The 19,256-nt window shown below is 41.1% G+C and overlaps 2 protein-coding genes and 2 non-coding genes across 4 annotated transcripts; all 4 read right to left on the reverse strand.

Annotated features, from left to right (window-relative positions):
* Positions 1-1,181: 1,181 nt before the first annotated feature.
* nop56 (NOP56 ribonucleoprotein homolog) lies at positions 1,182-6,231 on the reverse strand. Its single transcript, XM_026307966.1, has 12 exons — positions 6,118-6,231; positions 5,396-5,485; positions 5,187-5,301; positions 4,746-4,910; positions 4,313-4,511; positions 3,801-3,988; positions 3,339-3,490; positions 3,033-3,133; positions 2,600-2,748; positions 2,256-2,377; positions 1,947-2,066; positions 1,182-1,709 (listed from the first exon to the last, which is right to left on the reverse strand). The coding sequence occupies exons 1-12, from the start codon at positions 6,118-6,120 to the stop codon at positions 1,398-1,400; spliced, it is 1,716 nt and encodes a 571-aa protein (XP_026163751.1). The 5' UTR covers positions 6,121-6,231; the 3' UTR covers positions 1,182-1,397.
* LOC113131085 (small nucleolar RNA SNORD57) lies at positions 2,146-2,213 on the reverse strand. The gene has a single exon (XR_003295753.1). It is a non-coding gene; the product is annotated as a small nucleolar RNA SNORD57 (small nucleolar RNA).
* Positions 3,585-3,704, reverse strand: LOC113131087 (small nucleolar RNA SNORA26). The gene has a single exon (XR_003295755.1). It is a non-coding gene; the product is annotated as a small nucleolar RNA SNORA26 (small nucleolar RNA).
* A 4,341-nt stretch (positions 6,232-10,572) lies between the features above and the next one.
* On the reverse strand, positions 10,573-18,200 carry LOC113130990 (retinol dehydrogenase 12). The gene is made up of 6 exons (XM_026308012.2): positions 17,893-18,200; positions 15,400-15,639; positions 13,523-13,612; positions 13,171-13,359; positions 12,421-12,530; positions 10,573-11,049 (listed from the first exon to the last, which is right to left on the reverse strand). The coding sequence occupies exons 1-6, from the start codon at positions 18,047-18,049 to the stop codon at positions 10,870-10,872; spliced, it is 966 nt and encodes a 321-aa protein (XP_026163797.1). The 5' UTR covers positions 18,050-18,200; the 3' UTR covers positions 10,573-10,869.
* Positions 18,201-19,256: the final 1,056 nt, after the last annotated feature.

Here is a 19,256-nt window from a genome sequence, read left to right on the forward strand (position 1 = left end):
ACCCGGCCTGACCCAATATTTCCTGCCACTATCTCCGGGCTGGGCCGTGATCAAGCATTTGTGTTTGTTTTTTTTTTTTCTCATTACTTAATTAGCCTAATTGGGTGGGGAGCTATGCCATAATTAGAAATATTATACGAATATTTTAGCAAAGTATACAAGTTTACATGCTTCGTCCTTGTTGCATTATTCATTAAGATAAATCTAAACTAATTTCTGCAGTTCAAATAACTCAGAATTGTAGTTGAGAACGTCTGTTATAACGGCCCACGTATTAAAAAATTGTCGGGTTTAAATCGGGCTCGGTCTGGACCGGGCCGGGCTCGGGCACAAGGTGCACGGGCTCGGGTATTGTCGGGTTTCATTTTTTGGGACCGATCTAAGCTCTAGTCTGAATCATGCTTTCCCTATCCGGCTATGGGAAATAGTCAAGACAACAAGTACGTATTTAAACACACATAAAATTATACATTGACTGAAGGATTTTGGTGTAAAAAGTACATTTCGACCTTAGTAAAGGAAGTATACGTCAGCACCTTTGTTCTTCTGCCAAACAGAGGATGTACCCAGGGGTGTTGATAGCTGGAAAACAAGAACAGTGGCCCTAGACTCTAAAATATTAGTGCAGATTCAAGCACTAATAATAAAGACACTGGAAGTGGCAGTGTTATTACTATATATGATGCTCAACTGTGAATTACATGCAACATTAACTAGAAAAGATGTACCAGCAAAGAAGGGCTACAGTCAGTGTTGAACTGTTATGTAATAGACAATTACATGGAGTTTAAATCAGAAACACTGCAGTCTCACAAAACTAACGATTCTATGATAAAGTGCAAAGGCTGATTAATTTTCACTCTGATTTATGATGGGTAACCCTTCCAGTCTGCACAGTATTTTATTGTAGCTGTTATATCCTGGACTACTTCATTGTTACCAAGTAAGCAGAATAGTTTCAAGGCTGTGGTATTAATATATTTCTACATTTTTCCATTTAGCCAAATAATTCAAGACCATCAACGTCTCCTGTCTGATGGCTTGAGGTCTGACATCCAGTCTAATCGAGGCACTGCTGCTGAAGTAACAGCTTCATGTGCTACTGACAGAACTGAAGAATCTTAAAGAAAGATATAGAATTGACCTTCATCCCATAACTAATGACCCATGAGCCAACAAAACATGTTTTCCTGACAAAATTTAATTGACAATTTATTTACAGAAGAAATTTCTATTAAATTCAAGGCACAGTTATAAGCATTTTTGCAGTCTAACCTGCTTTGACATTGCAGAAAAGAAAATACTGTTGCTTACATAAACAAGCTTTATATGACTAAAACAATAATAAAAAAAAAAGCTGTACACAAAAATAAAGATTCAGTCTTTGCTCACATTCTTTAGTCAGCATTCTCTTTTTTCTTTTTCTTCTTTTTCTTCTCAGACACAGCTATTTCCGCGGTCTCTTCTGCTGGCTCTGTGTCCACGCTTTCAGTCTTTTTCTTTTTCTTCTTGGCTGGGGTATCTGTTTCCTCATCTCTGTTATCTGTTACAACTGCATCTTCCGCCTCCTCTGCCTTTCGCTTCTTCTTCTTCTTGGATGGAGTTTCACCTGCTCCGTTCTCTGCAGCAGGGATCTCTTCTGCCTGGACCTCTGTCTCCTCGGCCACTTGTTTCCTCTTTTTCTTCTTGACTATTTTTTCATTGTCCACCTTTGAGGAAAAGGAAAGTCACAATTAGATTATAGGAGCCAGCGCTAAATAATGCCAAACAGCCTTAAAATAGCTTCAGTGTCTGACTCGCTTCAGTGATCAGGTCCACTGTTTTAGGACCAGCCAATGGTTCGGAGTCATGCTGATATGGCATGTCGTACACTGAGACAGGATCATACGCATGGGTCAAGTCTCAAATCAAAACATGCGTGGCCAGATGCTGAGGTTAAGACTTACCTCCTCTTCCCCGTTGGTTTCGCCATTTGCTTGAAGTTCTTGTAACTTCTTTTCACGCTTTTTGCGTTTCTTCTCTTTCTTCTCCAGTTTCCGCTTGATCTCGGCTGCAACGTCAGTCGCCTAATACGAGGAGGGCGGGACATAAATAAAAGCTTACAATCCAGGCAACCCCATCAAGCCTTTCTCAAGAACCAATGCTGTGTCAGGCTCATTAAATCAGTTTTTGCCCTCACACTGATGTCAGGGAAAGACATGTCATCATTCACAGTATTGACAGATTCATTTTCTTCAGTGTACCATGGAGCTCACCTCCTTCACTGCTTCCTTCATGACCTCCACGTTTTTCCGTGGAACCTCACCAGTCTCATAGAAAGACAGACGCTCTTCCACTTGTTCACGTAGTTTGTCACCAAACACACTTGTGGGTATCTCTATAATATATAAAGTAGAACAAATAGAAATGAAACGAGTAGCACATCACAGCAGGCCTGACTGTGTCCTAACAAATGTGGCTTTACTCAGGATAAAGCTTCTCAACATCAACCCGAGGGATGAATGCTGTTGACGAAAAATTTGAGCATCATTGCAATTTGGCCACACACAAGATATGAACCTAAAGCGACAGCGCTCATTCCACAGGTTTCCTCACTCACCAGAGAAACAATCAATACGTGAGGCGATGGTGCACTTATTCGCCAGGTATCTGGAGATGCGGCCTTTGTTCTTGGCAGCGGCTCGTCCAATGAAGGTTGAGTGGAAGATGAGTCCGTACTTGGGGGTGTTGCCACGAGTCTTTAGGGCCCTGTGTAAAAATACAGCTGCTTTCACATTCAGGATAAATGGTTAGAGAAACAGTACGATTAGGACACAAAAGGGATTCAACCAGTCTTATATGTAACTTTGTCAATTTGCTACCTCATTGCTGTGAGTGGCTGCTCAGACTGTGGGGGTGCTTTAGGGCGAGCGGGATCACTCCAGAGGAGACTTCAGAGTGTGGTCTCCCCTGGTCACCCTGCTCTGCTCCAGCCCAACCCTGCCATCACTGCAACCACTTGTTTCCCCAGCAGGGAAGGGGTGCCCCAGTACCTGAACAGGGCCTTCTCGGCTCCTAGGATCTGGACTGTGGAAGCTGGGTACTTGGCCAAGTTGGTCAGACTGCCGGCATGGGAGATCAGACGAGCTCCCACCTGAAGTAAACAAATACTGTCAGTCTTGGTGACATGTGGCACATCCATTTAAGAATGAGCCCTTTGAGTTTCATGTAAACTGCGTAATATTTGGGGACCATCAGCACCTAGCATATTTCATCACACAGATTCAGTGGATTGACAGATTTTGGTACAACATCATTGGTCCTGCGTGAACAATAAAAACTGCAGAGATTTTACTTACCACTTCCCCAATTAAGGCTGCCAAGTTTGGAGCCACTTGGCTCATCTTTGAACGGAGGTACTCCTGCAGCTCCAGCCGATAGGCAGCCAGAGACACTACACGGTTAGAGAACCTCTCTATGTTGATGAGGTCGATGGGAGATATGTCCATACCTGGAGACAATCAGGAGAAGACATTGTACAGAAAGATACACTACTGCCTTTAAATTACAAACATTTTACACTGACAGTCTCAAATGTAATGTGGGGTTGTTTCTCCCGACAGGATCCGCAGCGAGGATTTGTGCCTTCACTACAGGTTTATGAGAGAACTACTCTGCCCCCCTGTGTTAGACATCAAGGACAATTAGTAGTCCAGGATGGGCAAAAAAGGGGCATGATGTGATTTTAAGTCTTATGTGCTTCTTAAAGAAGACTACATGGTACTCAAGTATTGGCATTAGAATATTCATATTTTACTAACCCATTGAAGAGCGTGATGCATCCAGGATGGCTTGAGCCTTGGCATTGTCCATCACCACCTCCTCCAAGCTCTCCAGACTCTCCTCTGTCAACTCCTTCCTGTTTCCGATGAGCTGAGCCAGGCGGCAGTACATCGAGTTTTCTGACACGATCTTGATCAGCTCTGGGAAGTGGTAGCCATACCACTCACTGAAGACAGAAAGGAGTTTTTTCAAATGGCTGTGCAAAGTTCAAACAACCTACAAACATTTGGGGAAACAAATCTGGGGCAGAGTGGGCTGTTGAATCCAACAGTGGATGTGTCACTCAACAGCACTGCCTCACCAGACAACAGCTGGCAGAGCAAAACTGTCAGGAGAGGTTAATGTCCCTCCTGTTTCTATACAGACAGCACTCTAGATTGTACTGTCTGTGGTAAGCATTAGGAGGATGCTCAAAAATTACCACTCAATCATTTCCCTCTCAATCAACCGATACGTTGCCTGATTTAACGTGTGATGAAGCACAGCCTACCGGACACGCATGGAGAAAGTGTTGATGTCTTTGTCCAACTGATCCAACAGAGCAATGGACTGGATGATCATGTTGTCGGCCCTGTTGACATTGAACTTGACCTTGGCTCTGGAGTAGCTGTGACCGAGACCCAGCTGTGCCTTGGAGGCAGCATGGGCAGTCAGACCTTTCACCAGGGAGTGGAAGTGCAGACGCACACCTGATGGGACAAAAGTATAAACAAGTGTTGGTTGGCGTTGGGTGGAACAGTAAGAGAACAGCACCGTGACCAGCAGCTGTTCAGATTTTCAGTATGAACCTTCATGTGATTCAGGATCACAAAAATCACATCACAACAAGCCACATTCAGTTGCTTTAAAGGTGGTTCAGATCTGGACACTCGTGCCCTGAACCTTCTGCAGAGATGGTAAAACGATGACAGGTTAATCCTCACCTCGGCCTATTTCAGCCACCACACCACCAGTCTGGATGGAAATGCCAAATTCTTCCTGCAAAGCTGCTCCTATTTTGGCATCTGAAACCCCCAAGACAGCTTTCTTTTTCCCAGAACGGGGCAGGTTTGTCTCAAGGAACAACTTCAAGTCAGCATGAACCAAACCTGCAAGTGAAGGACGAGAAGAACTTCATCTTTACAGCCAAACAAAGGCAGTAAAAATCCTGACAGTTTTGATAACACTCCCAAAATCCAAAAAATTATCTCTGAATGCACTTGATTTTAAGCCTATGACACCACTCATGTATTTCAAAAGTCTTTCCTCAGATGTTCAGGATCAACATTAAGCTGTCAGCACAGGAATTCAGTGGATTGACAGATTGTAAAACATCATCACAACTGAGGAATCTTTAAACTCAAAGTAGAAAACTGCTCACTCACCTTCAGAAATGGCATTCATGTTCTCCAGAGCAGCCTGGGCAGACTTGAATGGGAAGAAGGCAGCGAGGCTCACCATGCTGTTAAACTTCCCGATGCTGAGCACACTCTCCTCCACCTGAAACACACACACACACACACAAGCTGTTACATCTGCCCCACGTGGGAAACAAACCAGCCCAGCCAGGAGAAGTGAGGACAAGAGGACCGACCTGTGGCAGCAGCATGCCGATCTCCTCCACCTCTTTGACAGCGAACAGCGCGTACCCGGAGGCATGCTCGAACAAAACGTGCAACAGCACCTGGATAAGGATAAATGCACGAGTCAGGCAACCACTGGCTAAAATATAAAACCATAAACACTCCTACACGTTCAACGCTTCCTGTACCACGTGGAGTGCACCAGTCTCCACGTGGTAACGTCACCCGTTTGCGCACACGTTAAGCTCTCACACTTATTGTAGCACTGTCGTTAAAACCACAGCGTTAAAGGGCACAGGTCTGTATCCAAAGCCAACAATAACCTGCTGCTGTCCCGCGGCCTGATGTTACCAAGTGCAGTCACGAAGAACCTGGGCCCTGCACAAAGCTAACCCATGCGAGCAGCCCAGCTAACGTTAGCCCAGAGGACGCTGCCTCGTACGCAGCAGCTAAAAGCACAAACCAGTGATCTGACCTTCATGGTTGAAACTAACAGCACTGATCGTTTCCGAGTCACACTGACAGTTTAAATCTTTATGTTAGCCACGTTAGCTAATGTTAGCCACATGTGTTGCTAACTGCTCCACATGCTGAAAGGCCTGTAACTGGATCGCAGCGGTAAACAGAAGGAAATTAGACGATAATGTTTTCAAAAAACCGAATTACCTTAAAGAGCATACAACTACACAGTTTATCCTCACAGCACAAACACACACACAACCACATCTCTCACCATAATCGCCAAATATCTGTAGCAGCAAGCACAACGTGCCCACTCCCTGCCTCTACTTCGGGGGAAAGACAGTAGATACACGTTTCAGCGCACTTCCACATGACCCAAATTCCGCGATGCCTGGCTGTTATCGCGGGACCTTACTGAGGATGTATGTCTCCACCTGCTGGACACACAACAGAAAGACAGTTTCCAGTATTGGAGTGAAACGCTCTATGTTCTGCCTGTTTAAAAGCAGAAGTACTGAGATCTTTTACTTCAGTACAAGTATAAATACCACAGTGTAATGACACACTGTTACAAGTAAAGGTATGCATTCAAAATTAACTATTAGCAGCCAAATATTCTTGAAGTACAAAACCTATAAGTACTCAATGGCACATTTCACATCAATGCATTTTATATTATTGGATCATTGTTATCGATGCATTATTGTTCATCACTTTAAGGTTGCAGCTGGTAAAGGTGGAGCTGATGTTAAAAGATAACATCTTATGATTCCCCTGTGTGTTTTATTAATCTGATTCTGATTCAGTAACTACAGTTACTAAGTAGCCTCAATGTATTGGAGTAAAAGTATTTTCCTCTGAAATGTAGTGATGTCAAAGCAGAAGAGCAAAAAAAAAAATGGAAAGATTCAAATAAAGTATAAATATCTCAGTGTTGCACTTAAGTGCAGTAGTTGAGTATCAGTCAAATAAATAGAACCAATCCATAAGAGCACACAGAGTTTTTGTGACTGACTTAAGTTTAAGTGGACTACACTCAAATGTCAAAAGTGTTATTTAATAGTCTGATGGCCCAAGGCCTTCTTAAACATCTTCTTAAACCCTCACTGATGATATTTACTGCTTTCTATTTACAAATTTTGTAAATAGAAGAGACTAGACTAGAGAAGTTGGGCAAAATTGCATCCTTAATTACTGGTATATTGTCTCTCTTGGGGGCAGTTGTTGGACTTGTAACCTGAAAATTGCAGGTTCAAGTCAGAGTCAGGCAGGAATTGTTGGTGGTACAGAGTGAATAGCCAGTACCCTGTCCACCTCAATAGACCCTTGACCAGCTGCTCCCCGGGCGCTGCAGCATTGGCTGCCCACTGCCCCAGGTGTGTTTGCATGGTGTGAGTGTGTGTTCACTGCTGTGTGTGTGCACTTGGGTGGGTTAAATGCAGAGTACAAATTCCAAGCATGCAAATTACAAATTCCAAGTATGAATCTATACTTGGCCATGTAAAGTCACTTTCACTTATTATTATCTCAGGATTTATCAAATTTGAGTAAATGTATTCAATTACTTTCCATCACTGGAATATGAATGCTGTATGCAATTACAAGAAAGGGTATAATCAGCCGACATGATACAAGAAAACTCACTGTTTTAAAATGGATCACAAATAGTTTTATCACAGTTACAGCAGCTTTCAGCAGCTTCTTCCTCTTCTTCTTCTTCTTTATGGCGGGTGGCAAATAAACAGGTGCTTTATCATCGTCTATGGGAGTGTGGATCATTAGACTAGAAAAAAATCTCTGTTATAATCCCAATTCTTTTCAATCCTTACTAGAACTATCTGTGGTATTTTCTTTCCTGTCAGATTCCCTTATGTAGCATTTAACATTCCTCTTTTTTCATTGTTTTATCGTTTTTTTATTGTTTTTTTACATCACAATACTACCAAATACCAATTGCTTGTCTGTCCTGCACCTTAAATGTACTCTGCTCTGCTGGTTTTTTTAGAAGTACATTGTATGTTTGTGAGGGACTCTTTTTAATTATAGATTTATAGGCATTTTTAGTGTTTACAGTAGCAGGAAAGTGTATTTGATAGTGGCTGAAAACAAACTATAGCGCCCATGTTCATGGTGATGATGGAACGACCCCCAAACGGCAACAGTGTGGTGGTGTTACATGAAAGGCAGAGAATAATGCAGCAATATAAAGATGTAACTGTGTGCTTAAAATACAATAGTCCTGATACAATGATAGCAATGTATTTAATTGTCCACTTGTACAGAATATTCTGTTACACAAGGCTATAAACTCAGTCTGCAATAATGTTTTAGTACAGGTAATAAGGAACACGCAGGAAAGCTGTTAAGTGCTATATTTATGAAAAAGCATCATTAAAGTTCTTTAGTGTCATGAGGTTTCCGAGGAATTGATGCATGTTGATGTATTTGCAAACAAGTACAAATTACTGGCAGGTCATAAATGTCACATTGTGTTGGATATTAGCTCTGAGCTGGGAATTTATGAGAAATTGTCTCCTGGCTGCTACACACACACACACACACACACACACACACACATACACATACACACACACATATAGTATATTAATCACTAAACTCCTTAGCAGTATTTAACTTAGGGATCCAGATAAAAGTTAAGCATAGACTAAAATTAGCTTCACAGTTACATATGGTCGTTTTTAAAATGTGTTGAGTGATTTAGTTTTTGATTCTTCCATAATTGTCTAAAAGTTTAATTCTTCCAAATATGTTTTGGGTTTTTTTTTTTTTTTTTGCTGTGATGGGTGATAATGTGAACAATAATATTTTTAAATGGATAATTAATGCTTTGAGTTCTGCTTATGTGTCATATGTATCCTGTGGCTCCTCCTCATAAAAGTGTCATTTCGTTAGACTTTTCAAAGACCTAGATACACACAGAAGGGTGAGCTTACCACCGTAATCAAAAACCAGATTCCTCAGCAACGTTTGTGTTTCCAGGAATATGCAGGAGAGTGTCTGAAGTAGCCCGTTGAGGAGCGGATGTGAGAGAGGACAGTAAAAAGCTTAGGGACCAGGATAGGGCTTGATATAAAGGCTGACTGGAACAAGCTGATCCTCAGATTGGTGAAGATCTGCTCATCTTAAAACACACTTCCTCAAGCAATTACCCAAGGCTGGCACGACTTGTGAGTAATTATGGCTTCTTTTGCTTCTGACTTTTGCTCTGTGCGACTCCTGTTTTTCTTCTCTTTGGCAGCCTGTCTTTATTCTCTTACATATGTGTTCAGAGATGCCTTGTTGTTGTGAGTCTGGTTATCTCTGGCCCCTTATTTCTCTTGTCAGTGGAGAAGTTTGTTGTTTGCTACTTCCATGCCCTTCACCCCCTGCTAGTGCCTCTCTCTTTCCTTATCTACTATTTGTCAAGCACGTCTTTGCATAATGACCTGTGTCCTTCTTCTAAGCTCAGTTATTGTTTCACACACACACACACTGCACTAATACTGTATATTGACCTATTTTGAGTGTTGTTTCTTTTTCCCACTGTTAAAAAGAGGCCTGGTATAAGTGCCACCCACCTCTGTTCATGTGGAAGTACAGACTGTGGTAAACCGCTCTGCACGTTTGCCTGTGTACCTTATGTGTACATGTGTATGTGTCCAGTCTGGAGCAGAATGAGCATGCGTGGAGCAGTGGCTGGAAGTGTGATGCTAATGCTCCTGGTTGTGCTGCTGGCTGAGAGGACAGAGGGACACATTACCTTCTTCAGCCCAAAGGAGATGATGCTGATGAAGGTAACACCTTGTTGTTGTTGTTGTTGTTCAACTCAAATTTGACACCTCTTTTGAAAATCACTGTATTATCTAAGTAATTTTTTGGCAAAATTGCAAACACTGAAATGATGATAACTCTCAACTCTCAATCCAATCTTATCCAGAAGTGTAACTGTCCAAATACCTATTATCTGGACTGTATGTATGCATCTGTTTAGTGTTTGTGTGTCATGCTGCAGGAACGTGAGAGCAGAAAGGACATGGAGTCCAGGTCAGAAGATAGCCAGTCTGAAGAGGTTGCCATCCAACAGCTTCCTCAGTTGGAACGTGGTGAAAATCATGTGAGTACACACATGCACACACAACACCTTCACCCTCAGTGCTGCTGCGGTTTTGGACAAAAGGATTTTGTCACTAAATACAAACCAGAGTTCTTTTGTGTTTCTTCAGGATAAAACACTGGAGATTGCTGCCCGTTTTTCACACAAACAGATGGATTTTGTGGCTCCGGTGCTTGAGGAGATCATTCATGAAATAGTAGAGGAGCATCAGAAAGGTGCAAGCGTTTGATTGGTGCAAGACACTACTAGTGAGACACACTTGTTGAAAAGGCCAAATTATGACCTTTTATCTTCTTTTATTATCTAAAGATGATTAGTAGATGTTTTCGCCTGATTTTTATGAGTTCATCATAGCCCTATCTTCAGTGATAGGGCTATGATTAAAAGACTCTTTGGTAACCATGCTGTACTCTCTCTGTCCCTGTCTGCAGCCGAAGAGTGAAGCTGAGGACAGAAGTGGATGAATACTGTTTAAATTCTTCACAAAGCGGTGAAATATTTTATTGTGCTTTAGTGAATCATTCAATAAAGCCAAGTGATTGTGTTGCTAATTTGAGCCTGTTTTAATTTCCATTTTGTTTTTAGGAAATCATTTTCTGTAACATGGTAAGGTAACATTAATAGGAAACAATCAATTTTATTTTGTATTAAAAAGCACAGACAGAAGAATGTACAATGAATGTATTGTTCTAAAAATTATACAAATACCTAAGACATGATTTGTTTGTACTTTCCTTCCTAAATATACCAGTTCATGTTCCTGAAAATTAGTGTACCTCTAGGATTCTAATCAGAAGTCACCCATTAATTTTACAGACACTCTTCACATTATTTTAGAAATCCTTCATTTAAGAAGTGCAGTAACAAGTTGATGGTACAATTTAACCTCTTTTCTATTAACAAGCTCTGTCAGAGCTTTGACGTCAGTCTCTCACACATCTCGAAGTCCTTGGCTGCGAGGGCAGGGTCTCGAGCTAAAGGAGAGGGAAGAACCAGGGAGCAGTCGCTGTCAAAATACTTGCCAGTTATGCCCTCTGTATCCTCCGCCACTGCACAATAGATTGAGCTGACTGCACCCTCTTCTGGAGACTGATGGAGGACACAACACAAATGTGTATAAATGCAACGAGGAAGTGTAGATGATCTCTGCCTTGATGCATTACTAGTTTGAACTCTGAGAATAGTTGACGAAAGGCAAAGGTTGCGCAATAAAACTGTCACAAAAATAAATCCCAGATGTGAATGTGTAAATGAATGTGGCATGTGTGTGGAAGCTGTGTGAGTATGTGTGCATCCTTAATTACATGTGACAAAACTTGTACATGCACATAAAATGTGAGGGATATTTCTATAATATATTACAGCTACAAATTTAGATTGCATTTACTCCATCAACTCCATTTATAGATTTGAAATGAAACATGAACATTAATGGACAGTTCATTCAAACTTGGCCCATATGTTTTATGAGCAACTGTAATAACACGCTAATCAAGTTAATTACTAACAATTACTAACATTGCAACTGGCCCTATAAGAAGTAAGGTATGTAAGCAGACAGACCGGTTTTCAAAGCCTGACTCTTTCTGTACAACCTGTATGTTTGTCTCTCTAAGATCTAGAAACAAAAATGTGATCACATGTAGCAGGGCGGCAACTCAGAACATTCACGCAGGTATTGTTTGGACAAATGTTAGCAGCTCTTAATTGGATGATTCTGTCACCTGATCCCAATTCACTTAAACATCTAGGTAACTTGCTGAACTGACTGAAAGCCCAAAGGCTCCAGAGCAAACAACAGCTCTGTTCACTTTTGTGGTGTTGGGGAAGTTAAACACAGCCACACTGACCAGTTACTTTGACCTCACCAAACATCAAGTGTCAGCACAACCTCACAGTGATTATTTCAATCTAAATCCATTGTTCTGGAGAACTGAGGCAAAAGGAAATGACGCAGAAAGGCACTAGTGCAGATTGAATACAGCTGAACTGTATTTGTTTTTTATGGAAGTCTACGTAAAATCTGTTTCTCAAGTAGAAAGGATTGCTATGTTTTTTTCTCATGTGAGTTGTGTAATGTGCAAATACTTTGACTAGGGGAGCTGGTTTCACACTGAGCTTGTGCACTGGTTGTCAAAACTAATCATCACAACTGCACACTGTTCCATCAAGTTGTTACAACATTGGACACATACGTACACACTAATCTATTCATGCTCACCAGCAAACAATACTGGCTTTTCATCAAGAATTGGGACCAGTGATAATTTTTTTTCATTAACTGTTTCAAAAAAATTGAATTATGAATTACTTAATAAAATTTAATAGAATCACTCTGCTAAAAACAATCTTCCAGTTTGTTTTGTAACCCCAATAAGACAGGAGATTGTGATCCTTTGGGGAAAAGCAGATGACATGACAATAAGAAAAACATGTGCATATGCGCAGCAATGTACTCACCTTGAAAAAGAGGAATCCAATGAAATTGAAAATACAACGAACCATAAGTGGATAGTGTCTCAACACTTTAGTCAAGACAATACCAGGATGGACAGAGTTTGCAGTGACACCTACAAGTACATCAACACACAGAGACACACAACAGATTCAGGAAACATAGGGACAGAGGTAAAGAGAAACTGTAATCATGGCAAGCTTGTGAGTGTGTGCAGACTTTTCGTAGTAGACTGTTTGTGGGCTGATTCAAAAAGGGAAAATGTTTTTCGGTTGTGCTGCTGTGCTAAAACCTATAAATCATTTATCTCTGTCCTTTAACTAAAGTTTGCCAGACAAGTTGTAGACCAAAGCAGTGGCACAATGAGGTTAATGGTACCACATACAGTATATAAAATGGCTGATGAGGTTTTTGAGGTGCCTTATTAAAGAGGACTTCCACTGATTTTCTAGATAAAAGTCTGTTTACAGGTGTTCAGGAGTACTGCTACATATATGAACAGTTTTCTATCTGGTACCTGCATCAATTTCAAAACCATTTTTTTGAGTCTGACAGTATTTTAGGAGCATGATGGGAAACTAGTGACGTTCTGGTTGTTTTTCTTATGGCATCTTATTTACTGAATTTATTGAATTTGTCATTACTTACTTGTTTACAGGATTGTCATACATTTTCTGCAGCACTTATTCATAGGAGAGACCATGAGGTTGCTATACTCATGAGTGAGAATTATGATAATCTTAAATTTAGCCTACCTGTCCCCCGTAGCCTGCGTGCTAGCTCGTTTGTACAGATGATGTTGTGCAGCTTAGTGTGGTTATAGACTTTATCCATGTAATAAGTGAGGTTCTCCCCATGAAAATGAGCGAAGTCCACATGGCCCTTCTTATGGTTGACAGAGCTGAGGGTGACAATACGTGCCGGAGCTGAACGCTTCATCAGGTCTGGAAGGAAACAAGGATGTGCAAAGCGAGGAAAGGGAAAAGAGAAGGAAACAAACAAAAGACTAAATGTTGGTATGTCATGACATTGCCAGGTAGTTGTGTAACTACCCTTTCATATCTCCAAGATACCTTCTGTATTAAAGAAACGCTGCCACAGTCTTACCCAGCAGCAAATTGGTGAGTAGGAATGGCCCCAGATGGTTCGTGGCAAAAGAAGCATCTAAACCATCTTTGGTTATCTGCCTGGGCAAACCTGATTGAGGAATTTTAAAAACAGTGTGATTTTCACTTACATTTTATAAATTAGATTACGTAAACACAATAAAAGAAATACATTTTCTACAGTTATGTGTAGGGCTGCACCAAATACTCGACTAAATCGAATAATTCGATCACAAGAAATCCTCGAAACAAAATCTTTGCCTCGAGTATTCATTTAATTACCATCACTTGTGTTATCGGACCTGCTCCGCATAGGGATCGTTGTTCCACCTGGACTGTAATCACTGTCGCACAACACACTTCAGTATCGAAAGTTGGTGCTATGACAGAGAGTGAAACCGTCCGTAAAAGGCAGAACATGTCCAAAGTCTGGGACATTTCAAACTTAAGAAAGATGACAACACGGTGCAGTGTGTGTATTGTAAAGTAGAACTGGAGAACCACAACAGCACTTTGTCAGTGCTTCAACATCGGAAGGCAAAGCATCCGGTTATGAACCAAACCAGCTCACCCAGCTGAGCCGACGCAAGGTAACGTCATTTTAAGGTAACGTCGTTTACACAACAGTATTATTTAAAAATGCAAAAGTCAATTTTATCCGATTACTCGATTAATCCGTGTACTTCACTGTCATAATGCACTCTACATACACTACAACTAACCTCAGTCCTTGCCCTGACCCACACAGTTGTTTTTGTAAATCAGGGGTGGCTTGATTTACCCAGTGCCATGGTCCGCTAACGTTAGCAGAGCACCACTCTGCCTGTCATTTAAATAAATTGGACTAGACTGCCAACATCACTGGTCTGTATAATAAAGGACAGAGTAGACTATACATGCTTAAGACTCTAAGATCCTTCTTAGTCTGCAGTAGCTCCTCCAACTCTTGTGGCAACAGCATTTTTATGCAGTGGTCTGCTGGGGCAGTGGTATCACAACAGCAGACAGGAAGAAATTAAACTGACTGATAGAAGGCGGCTCACTCTGTTCTGACAGAGAGGCAGGGCTGCTCTCTGGTCTCAGAGATTGGTGATAAGAGAATGATAACCAGACAACAACCCCTCCTGCCCCTACAGGACACCCTGACAGCTCTGAGCAGCACGTTCAGCAACAGGCTGCTACACCCGCAGTGTGTGAAGGAACTACTGTAGGACCTTTGTCTCTGCTGCCATCAGACTCCACAGGTGTCACTAAATTTAGTCCACACATACAACCCAACATACAGTCAGTTATTATTATAATTACTATGTTGATGCTGGTGTTTTTGTATGTTTCCGTAGCCTATTTTTAGTGATTTATTGGTTTATTTTAGTTTGCTGCTCTTCTTGTGTTTCAAATACATGGGCCAGACGTGGACATCAAACAGGCCAGGGGAGTCTGGCACAAGTGAATTCTCTTGCCAGGGGATCTGGAGGAAGATTTGTCAAGTTTTCCAGTCTCAAACTAAATCATCTTGATGACATCTGGTCCTACTTTCTTAAAGACCACAGCTTGGAGCTGCATCCTTGTTGAATTACTCCCATCATCTAGTTTATAGCAGTGGGTGAAAATGCTGATTCCATCTCTTCCAGGCCAATGTTTTGCTTTCAGATGTAGAAGGGGAGAGAGCGAGTACAAACCAGTACAGTGAATGAACATATTATATGGGGTAGTTGATTATTTGATTATTTATTACTTTGAAATAAAAAAAAAACTCTGTTAACTCTCATTCTATTCACATGGTCACATTTTTGTTTCCCCAAAAACAAAACCTCCCCCTGCACAAACGGCTGCAGGGGGAGGTTTTGTTTTTGTGCTGTGTATGGGTATGTTTGTCACCTGATACTCCAGCATTGTTGACAAGGATATGGAGCGCTTTCTCCTCCTCAAGGATCCTCTTAGCAAATTCCCTGACAGAGTCCAGAATAGATAGGTCCACCAAACGGAGATGGATGTCAGAATTTCCTGATTTTTCTCTGATTTCTTCAAGTGCTGCTGTCCCCCGGGCTTCGCTTCGACAGGCTAGGATAACACGGGCCCCACGGCGTGCAAAGTCCAAGGCAATAAACTTCCCGATCCCTAGCACAGGAGAAATGAGAACGTTAGTTTGCACTACTTGGTAGCAATAATGTCCACAATGCTAATATTGTTTAAAAAGTTTGATCTCTGTGTTACAGTTGATTAGACTCACTTAAAAAAAAAGGTCTCAAATTTCAGCCCCCAGTGTTAAGATTTGGTTGTGTGTCACAAATGCAAAAAACTGCTATAAATACAACATAAGGTATAATGTGAACTCGTTGTTGTCAGATATAAAAGAGGGCAAGGTCATTTACTTTTTATTTTCACTATAGAGGAAAACTTTACACAATAGTGGCCTACACAATAGGCCTACCAGCATAGCAAACATTAGATAAATGAGATGGCATTTTCAGAGAAGGACTTTCTTGGTAAATAAATACCAGTGTTAATGAGGCCAGCTAGTGAAGGTCAACCAGTTTTATCATCTAAAAATTTCATAACTCCAGTTAAGAGTGTATTGATAAACACAATCTTTGACCCTCAGACTGAAAAGCAGCATAGGTCCTGCCCTACATTGCAGAGGGAAGCTCATTCTTTTGTATGAAAAGATGATAACAATAGGACAACTAGAAATGTGGAGAATGATTGTTAAAACTGCACCAATAAATACTTAATGTGTTTTCAATGTCTACAATGTGGCCCAGTGATGGACTGGTGACCTGTCCAGGGTGTACCCCTTCCTTTCACCCAAAGAGAGCTGGGATAGGCTCCAGCAGATCCCTGAGACCCTAATTAGGAATAAGTGATATAGTTTGTCTACAATGATGATGTGAAAGGATCACTTGTATGTTATTTTCACCCACTATGCAGTTCCACTCAGCTCAAAGCTGCCTTCAGTCAGCCACAGCAGGCGACTGGGTACAACTATGTTAGCAATGTTTAACTACATCATTCACAATAATGCATGAATTACTACAGGATGTATCATGGATTTCTGTTGGTCAAATGATCAGGTTGCTATGGTTTTCTCAGATTAGTTCATACTTTACAGAGGAATGTTAATTAGCATTTAATTCATACATTCATTGATATGCCTCATAATTAGCTGCAGTCCAATTACACAAAGGTTCATTTCAGACATTTGATCAGCTTCTATAGCAGAGTTGTTTGTTCCTGAAGGTGGGTGGTAGAAAATACTGCTCTAAAACCAAAATCCTTCAGCAGATGCAATTTGAGAAGTTGTGAAGAATGTGTGATCCATTGTAGCCCCAGGGCTGTGTTATCTGAGCTTCTATATTGTCTGTAATTACATGTTGATGTTACTTCCTTGGTCACATTTCCTTTTATTTAATTAGGCAAAATTACAGATAACCTGAAGGTGTGTATTACTGGTCTTGGTTGATTGTTTTCCAGCAAGCCCAACCAGTCACTATTTAGAAATGAACTTCGTCACCTCCACAGTTCAGCTGAAGTGTTTCAATTAGTCTTGACTACAGGAGAGTTTTTTCTTAAGTCATGACGACTCGTCTCTGCTGTAAGTCTCCCGTGGAGACAAGAATTTATGACCAACTCTGGGAAGTCGGTCCCACAGTCTGTTGTTTGGGTAAATAATCTGATTGCAGCTGTGCGTGGTGCGTAACGCTCTTGACATTTTTGCTCACATGAAGTAAATACTTCAGAACTTCATTCTTACTGCTCCATTTATTTTTGTGTCTGGCTGTTTTAGTGTTTCTGCTCGTCGCATTTTGCCACTTTCCTTACGTCTTTTTTTAATTTGTAATTTTCTTATACAGAACGTCTACAAGTAAAAGGCCCATCCATCCATCATCTGTACCAGCTTTCGCTATTCAGGGTCACGGGCACAAGTAAAAGACATGCAAACCAAAAAAAAAAAAAAAAAAAAAAAAAACAGCAAAGAGCCACAGGATAGTGAGTAATGAGGTAACAGTTTGGTGAGTTTATAAACTTGTGAATTCATTTCCTGTGCTTGTTTTGATTTAATCTCCCTCCATTCAAACTTATTTTGACGCAAAGCCCTTCTGAACTGACATTCACGGTTACTGAAAGGTTGAATTGTCTGCCAGCACACACGGTTTGTCCGCAATTTACGGGAACACGTTGTCTCTAACTATTAACAGATGCAGTCAACGAACTCACGCAGGCCTACTCCGTTTAAACAAAGCAGTCCACTCATAATACTACTGAAGGTGTCGGATCATAGCGCGGCAGCGTATTACTGTAATATAGCAATTACTGTGGAAATAGCAATTAAAATAAATTAGAATTATTTAAAAAAGGTGAAGTTCAACCCACCCGTGTTGGCTCCTGTCACTACAGCGGTTTTCCCTTTGAGGCGCACATTGCACGCTTTTGGATCCCAGCGCCCTCTCCGCTGAAGGCGCACCACCAGCGCCAGCAGCGCCGCACAAAATGCCCACAATGGGTGATGAAGAATATCCAACATATTCATTTCCTCGCCGGAGCCGAGCGCCTGTCAGCGGGAGCTTATAGAAAACTCCGAGAGCAGAGCTTCAACATGCTCTGGCTTTTCAGACCGGTTCAAGTAGGTGTGCCCAAATTCTTAACCATTGTAAACTTGGTGGAAATTATTGACGCAGTCGCACAATCGAGGCGCGTATGAATATTAATGAACTGCTACAACTATGGACTGTTTAAAAAGCCTTCCTTTGGGAAGTTTTGGGAAATATCCATTATTGAACAGGATTATTCAGGCTAATAGATGAAACTAAATGTTTCCTTTGTCATTAAAATTTCAACGTCAAACTATTTTAGGTGTGATCTTGATTCCAGCTTAACTTTAAGAAACAAAATTACACTCAGGTGTAGCCGTGTCTCAGATCTTGTTCTATCTTTTCCATTATCTCTGTGAGTTGGGCCCTGCAGCCTCGAGCACTCAGTGGCAGAAACTGTAAATGTTACTTGAGTGCAAAGCACCTAATGAATCTGGAGATTTGTTGGAGCCTTTTCTCCAGCATCAACTGACTGTTCTTGGCCACTGCACTAGCACCCCCTAGAGGTGCTCCTTGAAACGACAGCCAGCCCATGTTATGTATAGAAACATGTCTGTGAAGATTTTGGCCTGAATAGGCTTGTTAGGTGAACAAAGGAAGTGAGCTCAGGTGAGGGTCGTCAGGATCTAATGGTAGACTCATGTGACCCCTCTGATTCACCAAGAATGTGTCCTCCCTGGAAGACATTTGATTTGTTCCTTAATTTCCTGGGAATAGATGAAAGGGCAGTTTGGTAGATTGAAGACAGATTATATCTGATGGTATGGAGTTTCCATACCATCTTTCTCTTAGACTGATGAAGCTATATATATATATATATACACTCACCACTAGTGGTGTCTTGTCTTGTGTTTCTGTTGTCATTTTTTTTTTCACGCTGTTTGAGGTTATTTTCATTTTAACACCAGTTAAATGATAAAATGTGACAGATAATGGTAGATTAAGATTAAGATTAGATTAAGTTCTTTATATTTCATTTGAAGACTAGGTCAAATTATCTCCAGATTTTTGACTGTATGACTCTGAAATTATATATCAGCCAAGATAAATACAAAAAGCATACATAGACAAATATCTCACATAGCTGAATCAACAAACATTTCAGGCTTCTGGACATTCAAATGCAGTAAAATTTAAACCAGCCAT

The sequence above is a fragment of the Mastacembelus armatus genome, chromosome 5, assembly GCF_900324485.2.
Source record: "Mastacembelus armatus chromosome 5, fMasArm1.2, whole genome shotgun sequence".
NCBI classification, from domain to species: Eukaryota; Metazoa; Chordata; class Actinopteri; order Synbranchiformes; family Mastacembelidae; genus Mastacembelus; species Mastacembelus armatus.